The 20266-nt window shown below is 43.3% G+C and overlaps 1 protein-coding gene across 1 annotated transcript; it reads right to left on the reverse strand.

Moving 5' to 3' along the window:
• Nucleotides 1–341: 341 nt before the first annotated feature.
• Nucleotides 342–20220, reverse strand: cables2b (Cdk5 and Abl enzyme substrate 2b). The gene is made up of 9 exons (XM_036533534.1): nt 19662–20220; nt 13368–13460; nt 11342–11419; nt 9273–9378; nt 8383–8539; nt 7063–7160; nt 5822–5928; nt 5052–5256; nt 342–3835 (listed from the first exon to the last, which is right to left on the reverse strand). Exons 1-9 carry the CDS (start codon nt 20192–20194, stop codon nt 3695–3697), a joined length of 1518 nt encoding a protein of 505 aa, XP_036389427.1. The 5' UTR covers nt 20195–20220; the 3' UTR covers nt 342–3694.
• Nucleotides 20221–20266: the final 46 nt, after the last annotated feature.

Consider the following 20266-nt stretch of genomic DNA (forward strand, 5'->3'; position numbering starts at 1 on the left):
AAAGAAAAGATTAAATTATAATACCCACAAGAAAATAATATTCAAATGTTCTTATTAGACAAAACAACCAATTTGACACTACATGTGAGACTCATATTCATATAAGTTATCCAGACCTAAAATCAAACTTGCTAAAAGAAAATTGAATCAAAGAGCAAAATCAAATTCAGCACCTTTGAAGCTAGATGGTATAAAACAGACAACTTACTGTGAGGTACTATTCAATTATTTATGCTGTTTTTAAAAGCCCAGATCCTTTTTAACACCAATGCTTGTGTGGTTAGGTGATAATGTGTCTAACAACCAGAAAATAAAAAGTCACATGAATAGGAGTCTGAAAATATATTTTATTTTTTTCTTCTCAGTGATTTTTATAAAAATCTAAAATAGGTTTATTCACACCGGTACAATGAAGTAAGTCATGATTGGCAGAGCTGCATTCTACAACATTATGGAAAGAATGAACAATGGCCCCCGAAAATACATGAGGTATTGGATTAAAAATGCATAGGACACGGAAATAATAAGAGCAACGACAATGGTGGAAACGGAAACAAATGGGAAAGCCTTTTATCAAACAGAAACCGTATATTTCTCACTTGTCAAGTGAGGGCTTCATATTGTACAGCAGCATTACTATTCACTTCACAGAACACAAAAAAACAGCCAGCAGAATTTGGGTGGGACTGTTTGTATAACGACAAGAAAAAAGATGTTCAATCATTTAACTCATGCTAGAGTCGGTGTTACCCAGCAAAATCAATCTGATCTTTCCCCCATTTTACCTCTGCCATAGGCAGCACCGGAGGTGCTGGAGTGTCAAAGCTTTGGTCAAAAGAAAGTCACAGTGTCACAATGCAGGCAGCTAAATATCATGTTTCCTGCCAGCATCGGTTCCCAGCCAAGACCTTAAGCGAAGTGAAACAGAACAGATGAGAGAATTGGCACCATGACCTGACTGAATCAATAATTCAGCACAGACAAAACTGTGCTTCTTTTGTTTCAGGCACTTTGTACTGTAATGCACTCTGTGTGTGTAGTTGCAGCGTGCCGTGAAAATAGGAGAAAACCAAAAATACAAGTCAATAAAAACACATTACGCATCTTTTAGTCACTATTTTAGGACGTCAAGCAACAAAATTCCCCCAGCATGAGTTATTTGTGTATCCTTTTCTTTCCTCTCATGATTCAGTGGGGTCTGGAAGGGCCCTTCCCAGAATGCAGTTCCCCCCACAGTCCAAACCACTGAGACAGTTTGTCAGCTTTTCCCAGACTTGATAGCTGACAGGGCCTCTTTTTATATTAAAAAAAGAAAACTGAATAGAGGTGGCTGCAGAAGTCAGTCTCCTGCAGAGAGGGATCAAAGTTACAAACCTCGCAACACAAACTAGTTGACAAACAATTCCTTCATATAATTCAATTTCAACACTGAGCAAGGTTTGATCACGTGATTTCAGCTATAGCGTATTAATCTGGAATTATTTCCACTGTCTGGTTGGTTGTCCTATGCAGCCAGCATTATGGCAATCTATGCAGCCCTGACTTTGAAATTTGCCATTTGTTTCTGCTGATGACGTCCCTCCTCTTATTTAGGGTGGTTTAAGTTAGGTAGTTTACAGTACAGTACTTCCCATTTAGGGTTACAACTTGCTGAACAGCACTGTATCCTTACAATTAACCAAGACCAATCAGCTTCACTATGAATAAACAAAGACAATGCAGACAGACTTTTTTTTCAACAAAATTAGTAAAAAAGGTGAAAATAAAAGGTTTGTATTGTTGATAAATATTTCCTGAGAGAACACAAAAATATAATGGATGAAAAGTGTATGTCTTCTCCTAAGAAACTTTACATGCTTATTGCAGTTCTCACCACAAGGTGGCACATTTATCAATAGCACAATGTTTAATGCAATGTCATTTTCAACATCCCTTTTAAAATAACTAAGCAACACTGGCAGGGGTGCTACTAACGCACGAAAATACATACACTAAAGTACTGTAAAACACAGACCACACTGCAAATAAAGTGCAAGTGACTTGAATGTGGTTCTAGATTGTAAAACTCACAATATGTCTATAGGAGTAATGCTTCACAAAAAAGATTCTCAACAGGAATTCTGTAATAGAAAAGGCTTATTTTCTGTACACTGACAACACATGGCAAAATAAAGAGTTATTGTGTAATTCTGAATCTGCACCATATTAGTAAAAGTACATGCATAGGACACACAACAGGACAACAGGGCACAGACTATACATGTATCCCTTTCTACTTTTCATGTAATGCACATTTCCCCCACTTTCTAGCCAAGGGATATCATGCTGACAGTGGCACCAATCCATAGACAACTATCTATATATGTGGCAAATGGAACAATACAGACATGTTGACTACTATCCCTTTTTGCCTAAATTTCAGTATTAAAGACGTAAGTCTCTTTTCAGTAAAAAGTACACTGTTTTGTGCTTATTTAAATATAAATCCGAGAGGAAATGCATAAACATTCAAGTCAAAGGGGAAGACAGTGGCACACACATTTACTGACAAAAAAGACTACCTATGGAGAGGAAGAAGTCATAATACAATAGCACAATAAACGTGCTTATTATTGCGATCTCTAACATAGAGTGTGCTTAACTGGACGATCACCTTAGTGCTACATTACCTCAGAGCATAATTTGGAAGAACAAGCATATATGCGTATATATTTATAAAAGAAAAACACACAGTTAATCTTACAATGGGTGTACAATAATACCTTACTTCTACCAGTGCTTTGTCCCAGACATATAATGCATTAAATCTACAGGTAATGTATGACAGCATGATAGACCAAATACAATGAAAGACAAAAGAAAAAAGAAAAAATATTTTGATTAAGTGCATCCCTTATGAATAAATAGCAAAGTTGAAAAGCAAAATGTGGAAATGTTTTTGGTTAAATGTGAACAGAAATGTTCCTCCCTCAGTATCCAAGTCAAACAGCACTTACATTCTAGAAGCTGAGACAAAACACTTCCTTCCAAAACACTTTTTAATCAAAAATGCGGGCGGGGAGGGGCTTTTCAGGGTGTAATACCAGGTTATCTTAATCTTCGAACAGATTGAGAGCAAAACCCTAATTCATTCTTCGTATTTCATAAAAATGTGCAATTATGGTCAACAGAGGGTTTACTGTCTGAAGACCTGAAGTCGCTCCACATGTAATAAGCCAGCTGTACGGTGGCCTTCATATGGAGCATCAGCGTGCCTTTACACCAGTAAAAACAGGTCATCCACAGGGATGTGACAGAAAAAGGGGGCCACGGCATCAGACTGTTTTGCATAAGCTGCAGCTTAGCGGGCAGTTATGTAAGACTAAAACACACAGCTCAGCATCACCGCTATCTCATTGGGATTGTGCTGTGTCGGTTATAATTGTGTTTGTACAAAGTCTTAACCCACTGGTTAAAGTGGGCTCACAAAGAGACATCCTTAAAATAATAATTTGAATGATAAGAATACTTGGAGCTGTACTTAGTCGTATGCAAGCCGCTGTCTCTCCTGGGCTTGAGTAAGCTGTCTGGGATGTTTCTCCGTCCCGCTCTCTCCGTCTCTCTGGTGCAGTGTCCCCTCCTGTTGGTTGTGATGCACTTCTGACCGTGTCGTGACGGTTTCTCCCTGCGTTCAGGCCGCGCCGCGGTCCACCCCTTAGGGCTGCTGCACCAGCCGGCGGTAGTGTGGCATCACCAGGCTCTCGGGGAGGTAGAGCGCCATCTCCAGAGCGACCAGGATGGTGAACTCGAACGAGATCAGCTCGCGGCGGTTTATTCGGAAGCGCTCCTCCAATTTCTTTTGCCCAGAGGGAGAAAAAGTTAATAAAAAGAGGAAGATTAAGGCAACGTGGATAAAAATAACTACAGAACAGAATTAGAAAAAAAGACTTAAAATGGAATACATTAGGGAGAAGGAAAAAAGAGCAAAAAAAAGTGATTGAACTGGAAAAATAAAGTCAGAGTATGTTGAAGTGGTAAAAACTCCCTTCCCTGGAGAGACCGTGTACTACAAAGTGAGAAAGCAGGCATCATTTCCACACACATGCTGTAGGCAGATCACACCAGAGACCAGCTTGGCATTTAACATACAGATATGACTAATTAAGTATGTCAGGGTCAACTCCTTGGTGATATAGTATAATGACCCCAATGCAATCCCAACACCTGCTCTACCTCCCTGAACATACTGTAAAACTGGAGTTCTTTTACAGAAGACTACAAGTCATGACAGCAATACACACTGGCTTCGTTAGCAATCCAAATGGATAGGAAGAAATAAGGTATAGCACATTTCTCAACAGTGTTTCAGTTCTCATTGCTTGTAGTCTTTTTTACTCCTAATTTATTTATTGCTTTTTAGTCCTTACTTCTGTTTTTATGATATATACATCTCATTAATGTGCATTTTATTATATTATTTTCATTTATTTAATTATTTTAGTGCTACATTGCAAAGCACTTTGAGCTGCAGTTTATTATTATTATTATCGTCATCATCGTCGTCATCATCAGTACAGCTGCACATATTTGTGTCTTATCTGCATAATATCACTATACCCACACACACACACACACACACACACACACACACACACACACACACACACACACACACAGACATATATATTTGGAGGGATAGAAAGAATTTGAAATGGCCAATTGTACTACTGTACCCTCCAACAGAGCACCACAACAGTGAATACTGATTAGAGGTGAGGTGCATCTCCACTGATGTCATCTGAGCACCTTGCAGGTGCGTGATGAGCCGCTAGCAGAAGCCACAGTGGCAAGGCGAGCAGACCCTGGCTAAAGCCACCCACCATCCTCCTGCAGAATAATGCCACCATTTCAGACACCCGGGCATTTTCATCAAGTGACACAGCTCAGACTCCATCAAGGGTCTTAACTGTACGACTCAAGCATCTTAACTGACTGAGCCATTTCGAAGCCCCTGTGATACTGTAACACAAACATTATCCAGATATAATGAAAAGGGGAGAGATGACACTCACGTCGATGAGCAGTTTGACCTCCTGCTTCTTCAGGTCGCTGCTGATCTTGGCTGCCAGCAGCACGCAGGCTGCAGACACCAGCTTTCGGTTGTGCTTGTTCAGCCGCCCCTGGAGCACGAGCTTCTCAAAGTACACAAAGGCCATCGCCATCGTGACCGGCTGCAGGCCACACTCCTCGCTGACCATGCGCATCTCCCTCTTCAGGCTGAGTGGTGGGGACAGAGACCCGTACGTGACATAATGACACACAGAGACAGTCAGAGTGACAAGGACACACACAGGGGTGACATGCAGAGACACAGACACAGAGATTGACAGGGGAACACACACAGTTTACAGACAGACACAAGGAGACACAGGAATAGTGATAGGGAGATACACAGAGTTTACATACAGACAGACACTGAGTGACAGGTAGACACAGTCAAAGTGTAAACAGCGGCAGAGAGACAGTGACTGGCTGAGAGACAGGGTGAAACACAGAGGCAGAGAGGCAGTCAGACAGACAGACAGACATACAAGCTGAGAGGCGCGGTGAGGTAGCATAGTTTTGATACAAACAGACGCACGGGTGAAGTAATTTGGAAACTAACACAGGGTTTACCCACATATTGACAGCAAACTAAAGAAATATCTAACTGAAAGGGACAGGCAGAGATGCAGTGCATGCATCAGCTGCTACACTGTGAGAAAATGAGAACACAAAATCATGAACTTGGCTTCACTGATACGAGAAGCCGTGCAGCATGCTTGCTTCCTGTTCATAGTACCTTCTTATCTTGCTCAGTGTCAGCTTAATGTGTGGAAACTTTTCTTTGAATGTCTCGTTCATGTCCTTCTTCAGGTCTGACGGTTTCACATATTCTATCACAGTTGTCTGGAGAGAAAAGAGAGAATTCACTGTATAGGTTCTTCCCAAGTAATCTTGTTTAAAGGACAACTAGGACTGTCCTCTCATTACAAAAACCCAGGAAAAATATTTGGTTGGAGGTACTGAGACAGCTAACTGACACTTTGTGTTACTTCATTTAAGGTGCTGAGTTCTTTGGGTGACAGACCCTTTAGCTGGACACCCGATCTTCATGTGTAAAAAGACACTGCGTACGGTATGTGCTTGAAATAAAGTATGGATTAGACTAAGACCACTGGATAAAACCCTGATGCTGGAAACCAAAACAAAGCCTGTTTAAAGGGACCAGTGTGGTAATTTCATTACACAGATCCCATATAGTATGGGTATGACCTATGCTTGGTCACTGGCACGCTGCATGCCACCCTGAGCTGGTCCGGGATCCCCATTACTAGCCCGGCGCTAACGTAGCGGACATATGTAGGTCGATGGGCCCAGTGTTTATATTTAGTGTGAGTGCGGTGGTATTAGAGACGCTTTGCGACTGAGCCTCTTTTCCAGGTTGGCAGCGTCTCAATGACAATGCAGCCCAGAGCTCTTTGAAGCATTCATTGCGAGCAACAGAGGAAAATAAATAGCCAAGCTTTGATTCCGCTGGCGGAGGGATAAGTCTGGGCAGTGGCTAAATGCAGCCCTGACAATGTGGAATAATTGTCTTAGTGTCTTCTGGACCCAGGCTCGGCAGGCAAGCGGGGAAGTGTTTTGACAGGATAATCAGAGGCTAAAATGGCCTGCGCTGGAGAAAGAGGACCTCTCCTCCATCCTTTTGACATTGACCAATACACTGCATTCCATCACTAGGAAGGTCTTTTTTGTGTCTTTGCACATGCTGATTAATGAGTTTGCAATCCACACTGAACCAATGGACAGAGCACGAAAGCAAAGAGATTTGTGGACAGAGCCATGAAAGTAATGGATTCAGGCTTACTTCATTCACCTAAGAGAGTGAGTGCCAATACTTTGGTATGCAGTGTGTTTCTGTAAGTTTCCCACTTTTACAATATGTAATAAAGCTTGATGGGGAACAATGGGAAGTCAAGCATGGTGTGAGCATCATCAGCCTGTGGAGAAGGACAGGGCGCTGTATGCAATCTCTCTCACCATATAGGAAGCGAAGATAAGGACCCTCTTGTGTTTGCCACAGGGCCACTGGGGGTCGTTTAGCATGTTGGGGTCGTACTCTGAGGGATCATCCACACCTGGAAGAAGCACATATACCACACACATACCACAGGTGGTTAGCATGGCAAGCTGAGTTTTACTTTCCCTGAAGACAAATATGGGTCTGTGTATGCCTGTGTGTCTGTGCTTGTGCCCTCACTCTCAATGTGGGGACAGCACCATCACCAGCAATGTTCAAACACATTCAAACGCACACAATGGGTTTGTATTTACACACACCCATTACGCACGCAGTAATACTAACCACATGCACTTGCACGCTTTCACAGCTGACTGTGTGTGTCATCATTTGAGCTGCTGCTATATCTGGGATAGGGCCAAGGTGTGTAGATAAAGCCCTATACTGATAGTAAGCATCTGCGGCTGGGTGATTAGAGTAGTCCCCCCCTCCGACCAACTGTGTTGGGCGAGGTAGTCTCTATCAGTCAGTACGACACCCTCAGCTCAGACACAATTATGAGTGAGTACTGCACCCCCTTGGGAAGGGGACAGGGGGAAGCTCGGATCCAGGAAGGAGCACGCCTGGTGGATTTCTGATTGACATGAACGTGGCATGCCATCTCTGCCATTCAAAGTCTGGCCCATGTCAAACCAATGAGTACAGTGCCTTGATGACAGCTTAATTCCTCTGGCGAGTGTGAGTCTGTGCTCCTGGAGTGCTACTCCCATCACTCGAGCAGCAGGCCTGAGTACTCACAGTGAACACCTCAGCCAGGTACGCTGCTCACCATTTAGGCTTGTTACACACTTTGGTGAAAATACTGAAAATCAGACCAGGAGGCCCTGGAATGCTCTAATAACATTCTATTGCACACTTCTTCTTGAATATTGGCATGTCAAATGTGTGCGATGTAGCGACTGTAGCCTAAATACTAAAGCTGGATAATCTTGTGGTAACTTATAACATCTTTCCATCCAGCTGTTCCTGTGGTTATGAATGTCCTGTCACATATCACTCATTGTGGAACCCAATTGCTCACTAGGGAGAACAGAGCGCTGAGCTCCCATAACAAAGGAAGTGCAGACACATTTGACTGAATGTTCGCTACGTTTCTGGAAAAAAAAATCTGCATTCCACAACTAGCAGAAACTATCTTTGGACAGGACAGCCAAATGCATAAATAATGAATTGGAGTCTATAAAAAGAGTCTCCAGACCAGCTGTTACAGGCTCTACATTCACTGTACACTGTATAGAACTGAGACAGGCTTTGCAAAGGGCTGTCTGTCCCGGACCTACCCAAGTCGAGGCCGACAGTACTGTTGAGCCTGGAGGGGGTGTAGTTCCTTGGGATGCTGTTGTGCGAAATGGGCATCTGAATGGTGATGTCCACCGGCGCATTCTTCTGCTTCACCAGGGCGTTGGTGGGGTAGAGGAACCTGGCGTAGGACACGGTCTGGGGAACAGCACACCAGTCGATCCATTAAATATCATTCATCACAACACCTTTCTGGCATGATACTAATATAGAGGAATTAGCAGACTGCACTAATGAAAAATGACTGAAGAGCAAAGACAAACTGGGGCCAAGCAAATGAAGCCACAACTGGACTGTGCATATACAAATACTGACATTCTGAGGGGAGTACCCCATCACACAGCTCCTCATCTAAAATCTGAGGGGCCAGATGTTTTCCTACAAAGAACCAACATTGATTAAAGGCAGCTTGGGCCTAAGGTGGCAACATATTCTTAGAAAGGAAACCAATGGGTTTTATAAGTGAGTGCATTGGAGGAGGAAGGCCCAATGGTGACACACCCTCATCTCTCCATTCTCCTACATATTTTACACATTGATCCCTGGTTCATCACGTAATTTGAGGAAAATCCATGCAATGCACAAATCTCAGGCATTTAAATCAGACAGCTAGATAATGGGTCATTGGGTAAATGAAAGGTGTAATCTGCCACTACAGAGGTTCAATTAGTTTTGTCAGTTACGTAAAAATACTGTTGCATTTTACCCATGTGTTTTACAGCTGTGCTTCTTTAAAACCTGATAGGGGGAGCTGCACCAAACTGATTCAAATATTTCTGTGCTTGTTTTATTCACCGATATTGCATCGGAACTGTGATTATAAATGTTAATCTGTCAAACAATTCAGTCCCTTCTGCCCTCATCTCCTTACCCTGCCATAGGCCCCCAGCTCCACGTCCTCCAGCCCGGGTAGCATCTCCAGGCTGGCGGTCCCAGCGGAGGAGCGCCTGTGTCTGTGAGTATCCAACTTTGGCTCACTATACAAGGATACAAAGAGAGAGAGAGAGAGAGAGAGGGAGAGAGACAGAGAGAGAGAGGGAGAGATAGAGAGTGGAGAGAGTGAGGGGGGAGAGAGAGAGTGAGAGAGAGGGGGAGAGAGAGAGAGAGAGAGAGAGAGAGGGGAGAGTGAGAGGAAAAGAGAAAGAAGAGAGAAAAAGAGGAGAGGGAAACAGAGAGATGCACATGAAATCCCTTAAAATAACATTGCTCTCCCCCACTAAAAACCCAGTAATTAAGGAATATCCGGGAGATTTCACGGGACAGAAATAAAATAAAATAAAATAAAATAAAAACAAAGATATTCATCCAGGGACTTATGTGACTTCAACACAATACCCATTCACACAGATGAATTTTTACAGCAGCAGTGCAGGTTAGGTACCCTGCTAAAGGGACAGACAGCAGTGTCCCACCTGTGGTTCAAAACCCCCAACCTTCTGTTCACAAGGGCAATACCACTGCCACCCTAGCATGTTCTTAAGTCAGAACTCAAAGCACACTTTAGTTATATCATTAGATCAAGTTCTTCAGAAACTCTCCCTTTCTACGAATGCCACGGTACAGTTGTTCCTGTAAAAAAAAAAAAAACAGACTGAAAAACAGATGCTCCCATATTGAAATTCACACCTGTGACAGACAGGCTAGGCTAGTATAGCTGACACCAAGACTTTCTAACAGCCTGCAGACAAAGTGATGTATAAAATATTCAATAAACCAACAGTGCTGAACCTCTATGTACAAAGAGGCTTAAAATGGTTGTTGAACGCAGTCCTCGCTTGTATCTCTAAACGACATCTGTCATGCCACCATAACTCAGCAGGCAAAGGCGTTTTACGCTGACAGATGGCTGTTGCACTGACCTGATTGGCTGCAGCGCTCTCCTCGTCACAGTACCCTGCCCCTCGGAGAGATTTAGTGCAGAATCCTTGCTGTCTCCCACTTATCTCCTCATGGGCAACTTGCATAACATGCAGTGAAATGCAATTTCCTCTTTATGTTAAAAGAGAACAAACAAAAGAGGAGCGCTAATTCTTCTGCCTGGCTCCCGCGGCTCGCATGAAGGACACGACGGTGCAGGAGGCCTCTGGTCAAGAGCCAGCATCCTGAGCATCCTGTGCCATGGCTAACTGGAGCCACACGTGGGAAAATTTCAGCTTTTCCGTCCCCCCCCCCACCCCCAAACCAACGCCCTACACCCAGACCCCTCTCGCTGCACGTACATGCTGCATTTTTAACCACGCCAAGTTTATTTTTATCACAAGAAAACAAGCCTGGTAAGTTACTGTAATTAAGAAGGCTGGGGGGGGGAATGCTGTTTACAGTACATCTGGGCTTGACAGAATCTGGGAATTGGCAATACCCTGGGGAGAGCACTGGAATGTGGCCCCTGCTTTAACAGGGAAATGGGAGGGGAAACGCGGGCAATTTGCACATGTAATTTGACGCACATGTCACAGCCTATATTGAACCATATTAATTTACTATATATTTCATTTTTGATCTCTGCACAAAATTAAATGTAAGATGTAATAGTGGGCACAGTTGTGACATACGGTCACATATGTTTGTAATGGTAATTATATTTTTTTATTCAATATTTTAAAAAAGTTGACATACATCAGACCTGCTCTTCTAACAAGGGACAACTTCCCTAACCAGTACTCTTTTTCACATTCCAGACCGCTTGTTCATTGTGGTTTTTCAACATCTTTCTGTCAAGCCCCTAAAATTTCAGACCTGTACAAACATGAGAATCTTTGGTTTGAGTTCTGGGTTTCCCAGGCTTCATCTCATCAGGAAGTGTACCAAAGCACATTGACCTGAGGTCATAGGAGGTTTTTCAAAATGCATTTATTTATTATTTACTTGTATATACAAAGGGTGAGCAGGAGAGAGATTCTACTAGGAAATGGAGCAGGGTTTGTGTAGCCCATTCTGTACCTGATGTAGAAACCTTCCCCATATGGCAGGACTGAGAACGCAGCACACAGAGACCTTTTGGCACATATCAGCACGATCCTGGAACACAGAACAGCACATCCAAACGTCAGTCAAAATGACACACAAAGGCAGTGGTCAGCTCCTTGTCAAGTGCTGGGAAAACTCATAAATACTCATGCCTGGACACGCATGCATGCAAACATATGCACACAAGAGCAGACATACACACGCACACCCCCCAAACACACAAACAAAAATACACTGCAACGATTGATCCTGCAGCATTTTGCTTCTTTTTCCTGTGACTAAAACCTGGACACACACACTGCATTAGAGAGACCAGGGAGTTTCAAAAGGGTAGAGCTTGACATTTCTATCATGGGAAACCCTTTAAAATATTGTTAAGGGAGAAGCCTTTAAAAGAGAGAGCGGTAAAATAAGGCCAAACACAGCCTACAACATCCGCGGGCCACTTCTACGGGGCCAAAGCATAGGGCTGTCACCAGTTACCAGAACAAATCAATGAAACATTGATTTTCTTTTTCCACTGCCCTCTGAGTGTTTATGCTGCCTTTTCAATAAAAATATGTGAGAGTCCCCGAAGTATCAAGTGCTTTGAGGGGAAAAGGGGTAAAAAAAGAAACAACTCGGGAAACTTGCGAGAGGAAAACAAAAACAACGATGATGAGAAAAATGGTCACGTGCTCATAATTGCCTTTTCTTAAACACAACTTGCCTTTTTCCACTGGATCCGGGCCAAAGCCATAAACTACCCACACCAGCTCTGCAGCAGAGTCGGGCAGGTGAGATGAAGTACTTATTTTAAAAAAAATTATTAAAAGAAAAAAAAAAAGCCAAGTCTGGCAGATGGTGATCTGAAGCACTCTATGTGCGGGGAGTAAGAGGTTTGCATTTGAATCACGTCCCTCCTTATTTAAGGCGAATTTCATTTCATACTTTGATGTGCAGCATGCTGAGCTTCAGATGTGTTTCTGAAAGTGATTTAATTCCCCCGCACCATAACACTGAAACACTGCAGGAGCTTTATGGAACGGTTAAATGGATAAGTGAGCCGGCGCTGCCAAGTCAGTTAAGGGCCCGACTTTAGGGACCGCTTTCACAAAGGCGCTGCTCTAGGAACAGGCACGGCCTAAACCTGGCCAGCGTGCCCTTTCCAACGAATGCGATTACTCGGCGGGCCGCCCTGGCATCAGCTGCTGTAATGCCTTGCTGGCCGCAAGAGCGGTCACGCAATCTGGGCGGGCTATTTTCAGCGTTACGCGCTGTGAGGTGCCTTCTGTGGAAAAGACACCATGGAAAGTGCACACGCGACCAGAAGAATTATTGTACACCAGGTGTAATGGAGCTCTTGAGGCACGTCGTATGCTTCTCTGTGCTCCCTTTTCTAATGAGCATCAGTCGCCACCTGGTTGAAACCACTAATAAAAAAAGTGTTGTGCTTGAAACTGTCTATTCAAAATGCTCAGGTGAAAACAATCTTATTGAAAGGCCAATGTTAAGATTAAGTTTTTTGTATTTGGTGAAGGGTGCTGTGGTAGGGCTGCATTATTACTAATGTACACTGTATATATGAGACCAGGCACTCAGACCTGTCCCCACACCTATGCTGACCAAATACCCGCTTCTGAATGCTATAGGTAAATGCTTCTAGCACTATCTACAAAGCCTGCCTGAATTGCTGCAGAGCCACTGAGCACAGGAGAGCTGGTCAGAGAAGGAAAATTATACCTGCTTTATAGTATAGGGAGATTAACAACTTAACATGTTATGGTAGCCACAACCTATACAGGCTGCAAAAACACCATGAGTGCAATTTTAAGGTTGGAGCTATTTGAAGAGTGGCTGTGGCCAGCATGAAGCACCATGCTGATGACTAGCCTGAGATGTTCTGACCTTCAGACAGACGTAATTATAGAAACTGTTCACTGGTTAACTGAGGACCACAGCACCTTGCGGGGAGGTGACAGGGACAGAGTGTGCTGTATGCGGGTGGCGACGACCTTACCTGCTGCCACGCGTGTCGTACTGCCTCATGTTCTTGATGAAGTGAACCTTCTTGACCGGACGGGGCCTGGGGGAGCATGACGCGCTACGTGACCTGGACAGGGGGGGAAAAAGGAGAAGTCACACCCGGTGATCTGGCCATTTCACCGCTGGGAGGTTTACAGAGTTTATAGCTGTGGTCCTGCGTGGTTTCTACAGATCAGCGAATGGAAGCCGAGTGTTTTGGGGCCTCACTGAGTCAGCGGCAGCACGCCCCTCCACAGGGCCTCTTGTGCTTCACCTGCATGCCATAAGGCAATTGTCTTCCTTGCACAGCAAGAATGACAACAATGGCTGAATGATGAACAGCACGGTTATCCTTCATCTCTCTTTCTTGCTGTGTGACAGGCCCCTATACCAGAGGAGATAAGACATGATCACTCCAGAAACACCACCTGTACAGGACCTCACAGACTATGCAGGTTGGATGAAAGGGTTCTACCACCACTGACATCTGATCTGCTAAGTTATCTGACAGACTTCACAACAAAAGCAACGGGGGCCCTGAAAATTCAAGGACATCTGCAGCCTCTCTTGACAAGCATCTGTCTGTAAGTATGCAGCTACAAGCAAGTCTTTTAAGCAACACTTAATGCAATTGACACAAGAGATCTGGGTGTAAGGGCCATCTATCTACTCAGTTCATCCAACCAAACACTTTGTATGGATAGTATCTTCTAATGCTTATTGAGTTGTTATTGCTGGACAATTTTTGTCAAGCCACTAAAAAATACATCTCAAGGTCCAGTGAAATATAAGAAATATATTGTCATTATGACATTATTGAGGTATAGCATCTATCTATTCATTTTCTCTACAGTGAATAATTCTGGTCACTCTTCTGGAAGGACAACCTTGGCCAGCATCTGTTCAGAATGGACAGCTCGTGTCATTGCGCAAGAGGCTGTGGCAACCAATGCCTCCCATAAAGTAGACCGCAGCCACAAGCCCCTAGCGATGCATCAGGGCAAACACCTTCTTTCTGCTTGGAAAACTGTTACACAACTACACAACGGTCCTCCTCTTCCTCCATGCCATCTGCTGAAATTTTGGGTGACCCAATAAAAGTACTGGAGTTCTGATTATTCTGGGTATGGGGGTGGGAGGGGGAGAGGGGGGCTTATTTTTTAAATTCAGAACAGATTTTTAATTCCCTGATCCGGCAGTCAGAGAGAGGCTGCCAATTCCGTCCGGCTTTGACGTTTTGTGCGATATTCGCTGCAAACGAGACTTTCAAAAACAAGCTTAGGGCTTAGAGGGTGAGTGCACAGCTGCGGTGCTGGAGGCAGAAAAACCCTGTTGCGTTTTTACAGCTGTAAGTAAACCTCATCTCGGGAAAGGCGAGAGGGTGGGGTGACTGCTTTCACATGTTCTAATTGTAAAAGAAATGACAACAATGTCGATATGTAAAATGATACGCAAGAACCCTTTCCCCCTTGCAGAGTTTGTGGTAAGTCATCAAAATGGGTGAAAGGACCTGTCTTCGCCCTGTTAAACTCCACACAATCTGTTACAGCGCATTTAACCTAAAAGAATCTGTCAGAGCCCATTAGAGCTCATAGACTGTCATAGTCCATTAAACCTTCCTTGGCACTCCGTGCATGAAAACGCAGCCCAAACACAGAAATTTCCATTTTTGGACAAGAGAGGCAAGCTGCATATTTTAACTTGATGTTTACCATCAATTACCCAGAGGATGAGGGAAATGCTATCATCATTCAATCAAATTATCCACACTCACAACCTGGCTCTCCTTTAAATACCAAACATTTTTCCCTTTGTTTTTTAAAGCATTCCTCCTCATTCTAGACACATTTTAGGTGTATTTTTAAATCATCTGATAAACATTTAAACGATGAGGGTACATTGTATCCCATACAGGAAATGACAGGAGGGATAAGGGAGAAGGGAGCAATGAGTCACTGCAAAGTGAATGCAAATGCAATTTTTTAAAGGGTGCCACAATTAACTTTTGTTTGTATTCTAACAAAATGACCTCCACTAGCCTTAGGTAGCCATTAGCCTTAAACCAAAGCCTTAATCAGAGCTTCTTTGTTCCACCTTTCCTGTGGTCCTGTGACACACTGTCATAACGCAGATTTACCATAATATCTCACTTAAATTTATATACATATGACAAGGAAGACAGTATATTGCACATGTCAACCTGGATTGTCATTGTGACTTATTTTTGCCATAGAGTATTTATTTTTTTGTAATCACAGGCAATCTGGGCTTGTAAAAATGCAATAAATCAAAACAGCAATAGTCCAGCTGAATTTACATAACAGAATTACTCTCTTTCTGCATGCCAATTCATGTGCTGCGTATTACGCTTGTAGAGCAGACATAGAGACAGAGGGAAATAGAATAAAGAAGAGTGCAAATCTAGAAACAGTGACCTGAGGACAGCTTTAGAGGTTTCAATCAGTAGAAGACTGCAGCCCCATCAACTCAATCAATCACTGAGCCTGCTCTAAAGCCAAATACAGCCGGGGGATATGTCACTGGCTTTTCAATAACCCGTAAATCCCTGTCACTGCCAACTTCAGTGTATCAATGTGCGCTAACCACTGCAGATCATAAGCACATTGCTGCCACCTCAAGATATGGCCTGCTGTCTTAGTTCTAAGAACCAAAATGCAACGGAGAACTTGACTGGTCAGTGTGGTTACCTGCCCTAATATAAAAGCCTGAAGTTAGGTGTTTCTGTTTTCTAAGACAGTTCCCATAAAGGGTGCATGTGTATGGTTCAGATGCAGTTAGAAGTGCTCAGCGTGTGTGTTTATGTGAGTGTATATAGAAAATGCCCTTATATGGAGTCTTACAAAGTTCATAATGTTCATTGTGCAGTCCTGATGCACATTAAATATTGAGTAAATTCTGGCAACTGAAAAGCCTGTGCTCTCCTTTCTGCATCAGTCAACGAAACCTGAAGCAAATATTTCCTTAAGTCAGCAAGCAATTACCGTCGTATTGTAAATAAAGGAACTGCCAAAAGAAGAAGGTGGAGTATGACCTGTACATAAGGCTGAGTAACCGGCTGACTTGCCAACCTTGACTCACATCTATAGCCCTGGATTAAGAGGCAGGGGAGCATGATGAGGGAATACCCTTTAAAGCCCTTTTGTGTGTTTGACCTGCATCCCATTTGGCAGAAGGACTGGTGTAAAGGTTAAAGACTGCTCCCTTTCCATATGGCCTGGAGACAACACTGGGGCACTGGACTGCCATGAAAACAAACTCCAAGTCAGCTCACCAGTATGAGATAGCAGTACGGGATAGCAGTGTGGAATAGCTGTGTGGAGAAGTTGTAAAGGAAGGAGGGTTTCTAGAGAGGAGACTGCAGGATCGAGTCTTACGTGGGATGCTGGTAATAGATGTTTGACCATGATTCAGTAATATTCTATTATTACTGTGTTATAAATGTAACTGGTCTTGGTCTTTATTATAAATCAAGCTCTGCAAGTCAGCCTTGACCAGCAGGTAAATAAAGTGATCTAACACCTCAGCGCTGACAGCTGCTTCCTCTTTATTTGTCCAAAAGAATGCTTGCAGGTGGGTTTGTAATCAGCCAGCAACACACTGTGAACACTGTGGCTGTCTGACACATTACCGGTTTTACCACCTGCATGCTGTGCCGCTACCATAAAGGAACACGCTGCACCACCTGACAGGTATAGTTCCAGTGTCCAAATAGAAAGAGTTATATGGTATCTTTCACTCCAGGGGTGTGTGTGTGTGGGGTGGTTTAGGGACAAGACGCCAAAGTGAGAAGATGGATCAAGTGCCTCCAGCATATGGATTGTGTTTGCCTCTCTGTGTCAAACACTTTCCATTAAATAATCTACAAATGTCAACAAAAACGCGCTAGTTTACATCCTCGCCAAATGATGTATGATGTCGCTTGACTTCCAGCGTGGGGGTGATTAACACTAGCGTCTTCACCGTTTCTTCACCGCGAGTGACTTTAGAAAGCTTTGGTGCCATTTAGGCGGCTTTTGCTCGTCGCTGCTCTTGTACGTGCTGAGATGAACGACGCAAGATGTGGAACTGCTAAGCAGTTTATCCTCGGGCAAACCCCAAGCTGAATACACTGTCCAATCTGTTTTGGTGACGCATTAAAAAAACAGAGACATATGGCTCTGCTTATGGCCAAACCCTAATAAGGTACATGGGAGCAAAACCAGCCTTTTATCACACATGCAAACACAGATGTTTACATAATTCTTGAAGATAAGAACCAAAGGAAATTGCACTACCACCACTATATTAAAATAATGATAATGGGGGCTATTCAACAACAACTGATCAGAAACAAAATCTGCAGCCAATTCAAATCAAGGGCAACTCAAATGTTACTTTGATCTATTTTGTGATATGTGTTAAGTACTTGCAGGGTTCTGCATTCCAGCTGACATTCTGTAGATCTAGACCCCGACCCTCCTCCAGCTAATGATGCCAGACAGTCTTATAACCAGCCAGACCTTTTCATTAAAGTGTACGGAGAAAATACAAACCCCTGTAAAAAAACCCTGCTTTTTCCATCATTACTTAAAAACACCAAGAATCATGTTGGAAAGCTTTCTGAGTGTGTCAATTTGCAATCTGTGCATGATGACGACTTGCATTGTTCAGAAACTACGTGAAAAGATAGACAACTAACACAAAACTAGAGATGATGCTCACAATTCCTTTCAATGAGGACTTACTGAGAGAGGACAGCTTTCTTTTCATTCAATTATTGAACTACAAAAACCTCACCATACACAGACTGCACGCTGACACAATCACGTGAGGGTTTTCCACACGATTCTACAGGATTTTAAATGCCTCTGTAATGAACAGTGCACATAGGTGGTGAGCCTTAACCTACAGAATGCTGAATATTCAATGCACTTAAGCACCTGTTAGACATCATAAAAAATACGACTACGTAATTATTGACAGCTAGTTCTCCTCCTACTTGATTATGCTTAAAGAGCACCTAGGGAGGTTCTGTAAACAGGGTCTATACTAATTAATTGATGACCAAGTTGTAATGTAACAGCTGCAAGTGCAATAAACTATTCAAATATGCCATTTTCTGGAAAAAACGTCAACAAATGTCAATGAAACTGAACGCCTGGAAAGGCAAGCACATATACTATACCAAATGGCCATCATAACGCTTGGATACATCCAACATGACATGGCGTTTAATTTCCTATAGAAATACCAGAAATGTTTTTAACACAATACTTCAGTTTTAGCTAGTGGAGATTTTACCTTCAGCACTAAGTCTGGCTGTATTTTCACACTGCTTACTTTAGAGGTGTAGCTACATGCTGGCATTTTGATAAAGGGCGTGGGTGTTCTTAAAAAAAGATCTGTGTCGCTATCTGTTTGAGAATTTCCCATAAGAGCAATAAGTTACATCCAATAATAAAGTTACATTCGTGTATGTGGTCTTGACATGTTTTCAATTTCAAACAAGCTACTATTTGTTTTGTTCTGCTTAGCTGAACACTGACATAAACGGAAATTCAGACACTGGACAGTTTCAGTATGTGTCACTTTTTGACTGCTGATAATTACATACATTAACGTAAACATTAAACATGACGTTGAAATGAAATTAGTGAATAAGTTTTCTCAAAGTGCCTTCATTTCTTCGGATGGTCTTTGAAAATTAATTAAAGCTAGTGAAGGTGGTCCTGGTAACTTAGCTTGCGGTTATGACAAGAAGCTACGCAAGAAAATTGATTACAAGTTAGACACACAGTTAAGTTTTTGGGACTATGAGCAAAAATAAAGTAAGCAATAGCCAGCTAGCTGTTTAGGTAGATAGCTACAAATGAAATACAAGCAAGATGGCTAGATAATAGTACTGCTTGCTTGATTAGTTACAATGCTTAATATCTTTCTACAGATTATTGGCTAGCCAGCTAAAAGGGCGCTAGCTGGGAGGTTGAAATGAGAACATGAAAATATAGTGGGGAACAGAATGTAAGCAATGTCTGCTTTAGCTATATGTTGGGATCCAAAAACAAAATAGCCTTATCTAGCACTGAAGCAAGGAGCAGCATTGACATGAACCAGCCTGCTACATGAAGCTGACAAGCACGGAAACTCACAGAACCATGCCGACGTAATGTTTACACATGGTGAATCGCTAGCTAACTGGATCAGCTATCTGGGGATACAAGCCGAGCTGAATGGACACAAATAGAAATAGTCATGAGACAATTGTAGCATGGCTAACCACCAGACTTACCTCTGTCGAGAATCCAAAGTCATCGAGTTGCAACTCTCAACAGAAAGCAGGGTCGGTGATTTCCTTGCTCCAAACGGAGTCTGATGTCCAGTTGGGGAAAGGAGGTTTCCCTGGGAAGAGAGAGACCCGACCCTTCCCCTTTCCAAAAAGACCTCACTCGTCCCAACAGCATTGAACCCTGAGTCTGTTGGTAGGACCAGAATCGGGGGGACGTTGATAACCCCGATCCTCGGGACAGGAGTGGCTATGCTCCCGCTCACAGAGTGTGACAGATTGGCAAAGGTTCCATAGCTGCTCGTTGTGGACAGCCTGGCCGTTGCACCGGTGTTCACGGCTTGACACTCATTGTCTCCGTGGCTGGGGTTACCATTGCTCACTTGGTACACTGGCCGTCCGTCAAGGGAGATGTTGTTGAGGAAGAGGAGGGCTGCTTGTCTCCTGCGTGTGTCTCTACTTTTCCGCAGATGCTCTTTACTCGCCTTGCCTGTGTTGGTGCTTAACGTGCTGTGCGCACCGCACGCAGCAGTCGCCATTCTCAAATGAAGAAAACAAACACAAACTGTAAGCATTCTACCCGGCGTGAGGACCTCTCCACGCCCACTGCA

Source organism: Megalops cyprinoides, chromosome 7 (assembly GCF_013368585.1).
Source record: "Megalops cyprinoides isolate fMegCyp1 chromosome 7, fMegCyp1.pri, whole genome shotgun sequence".
Taxonomy (NCBI): Eukaryota; Metazoa; Chordata; class Actinopteri; order Elopiformes; family Megalopidae; genus Megalops; species Megalops cyprinoides.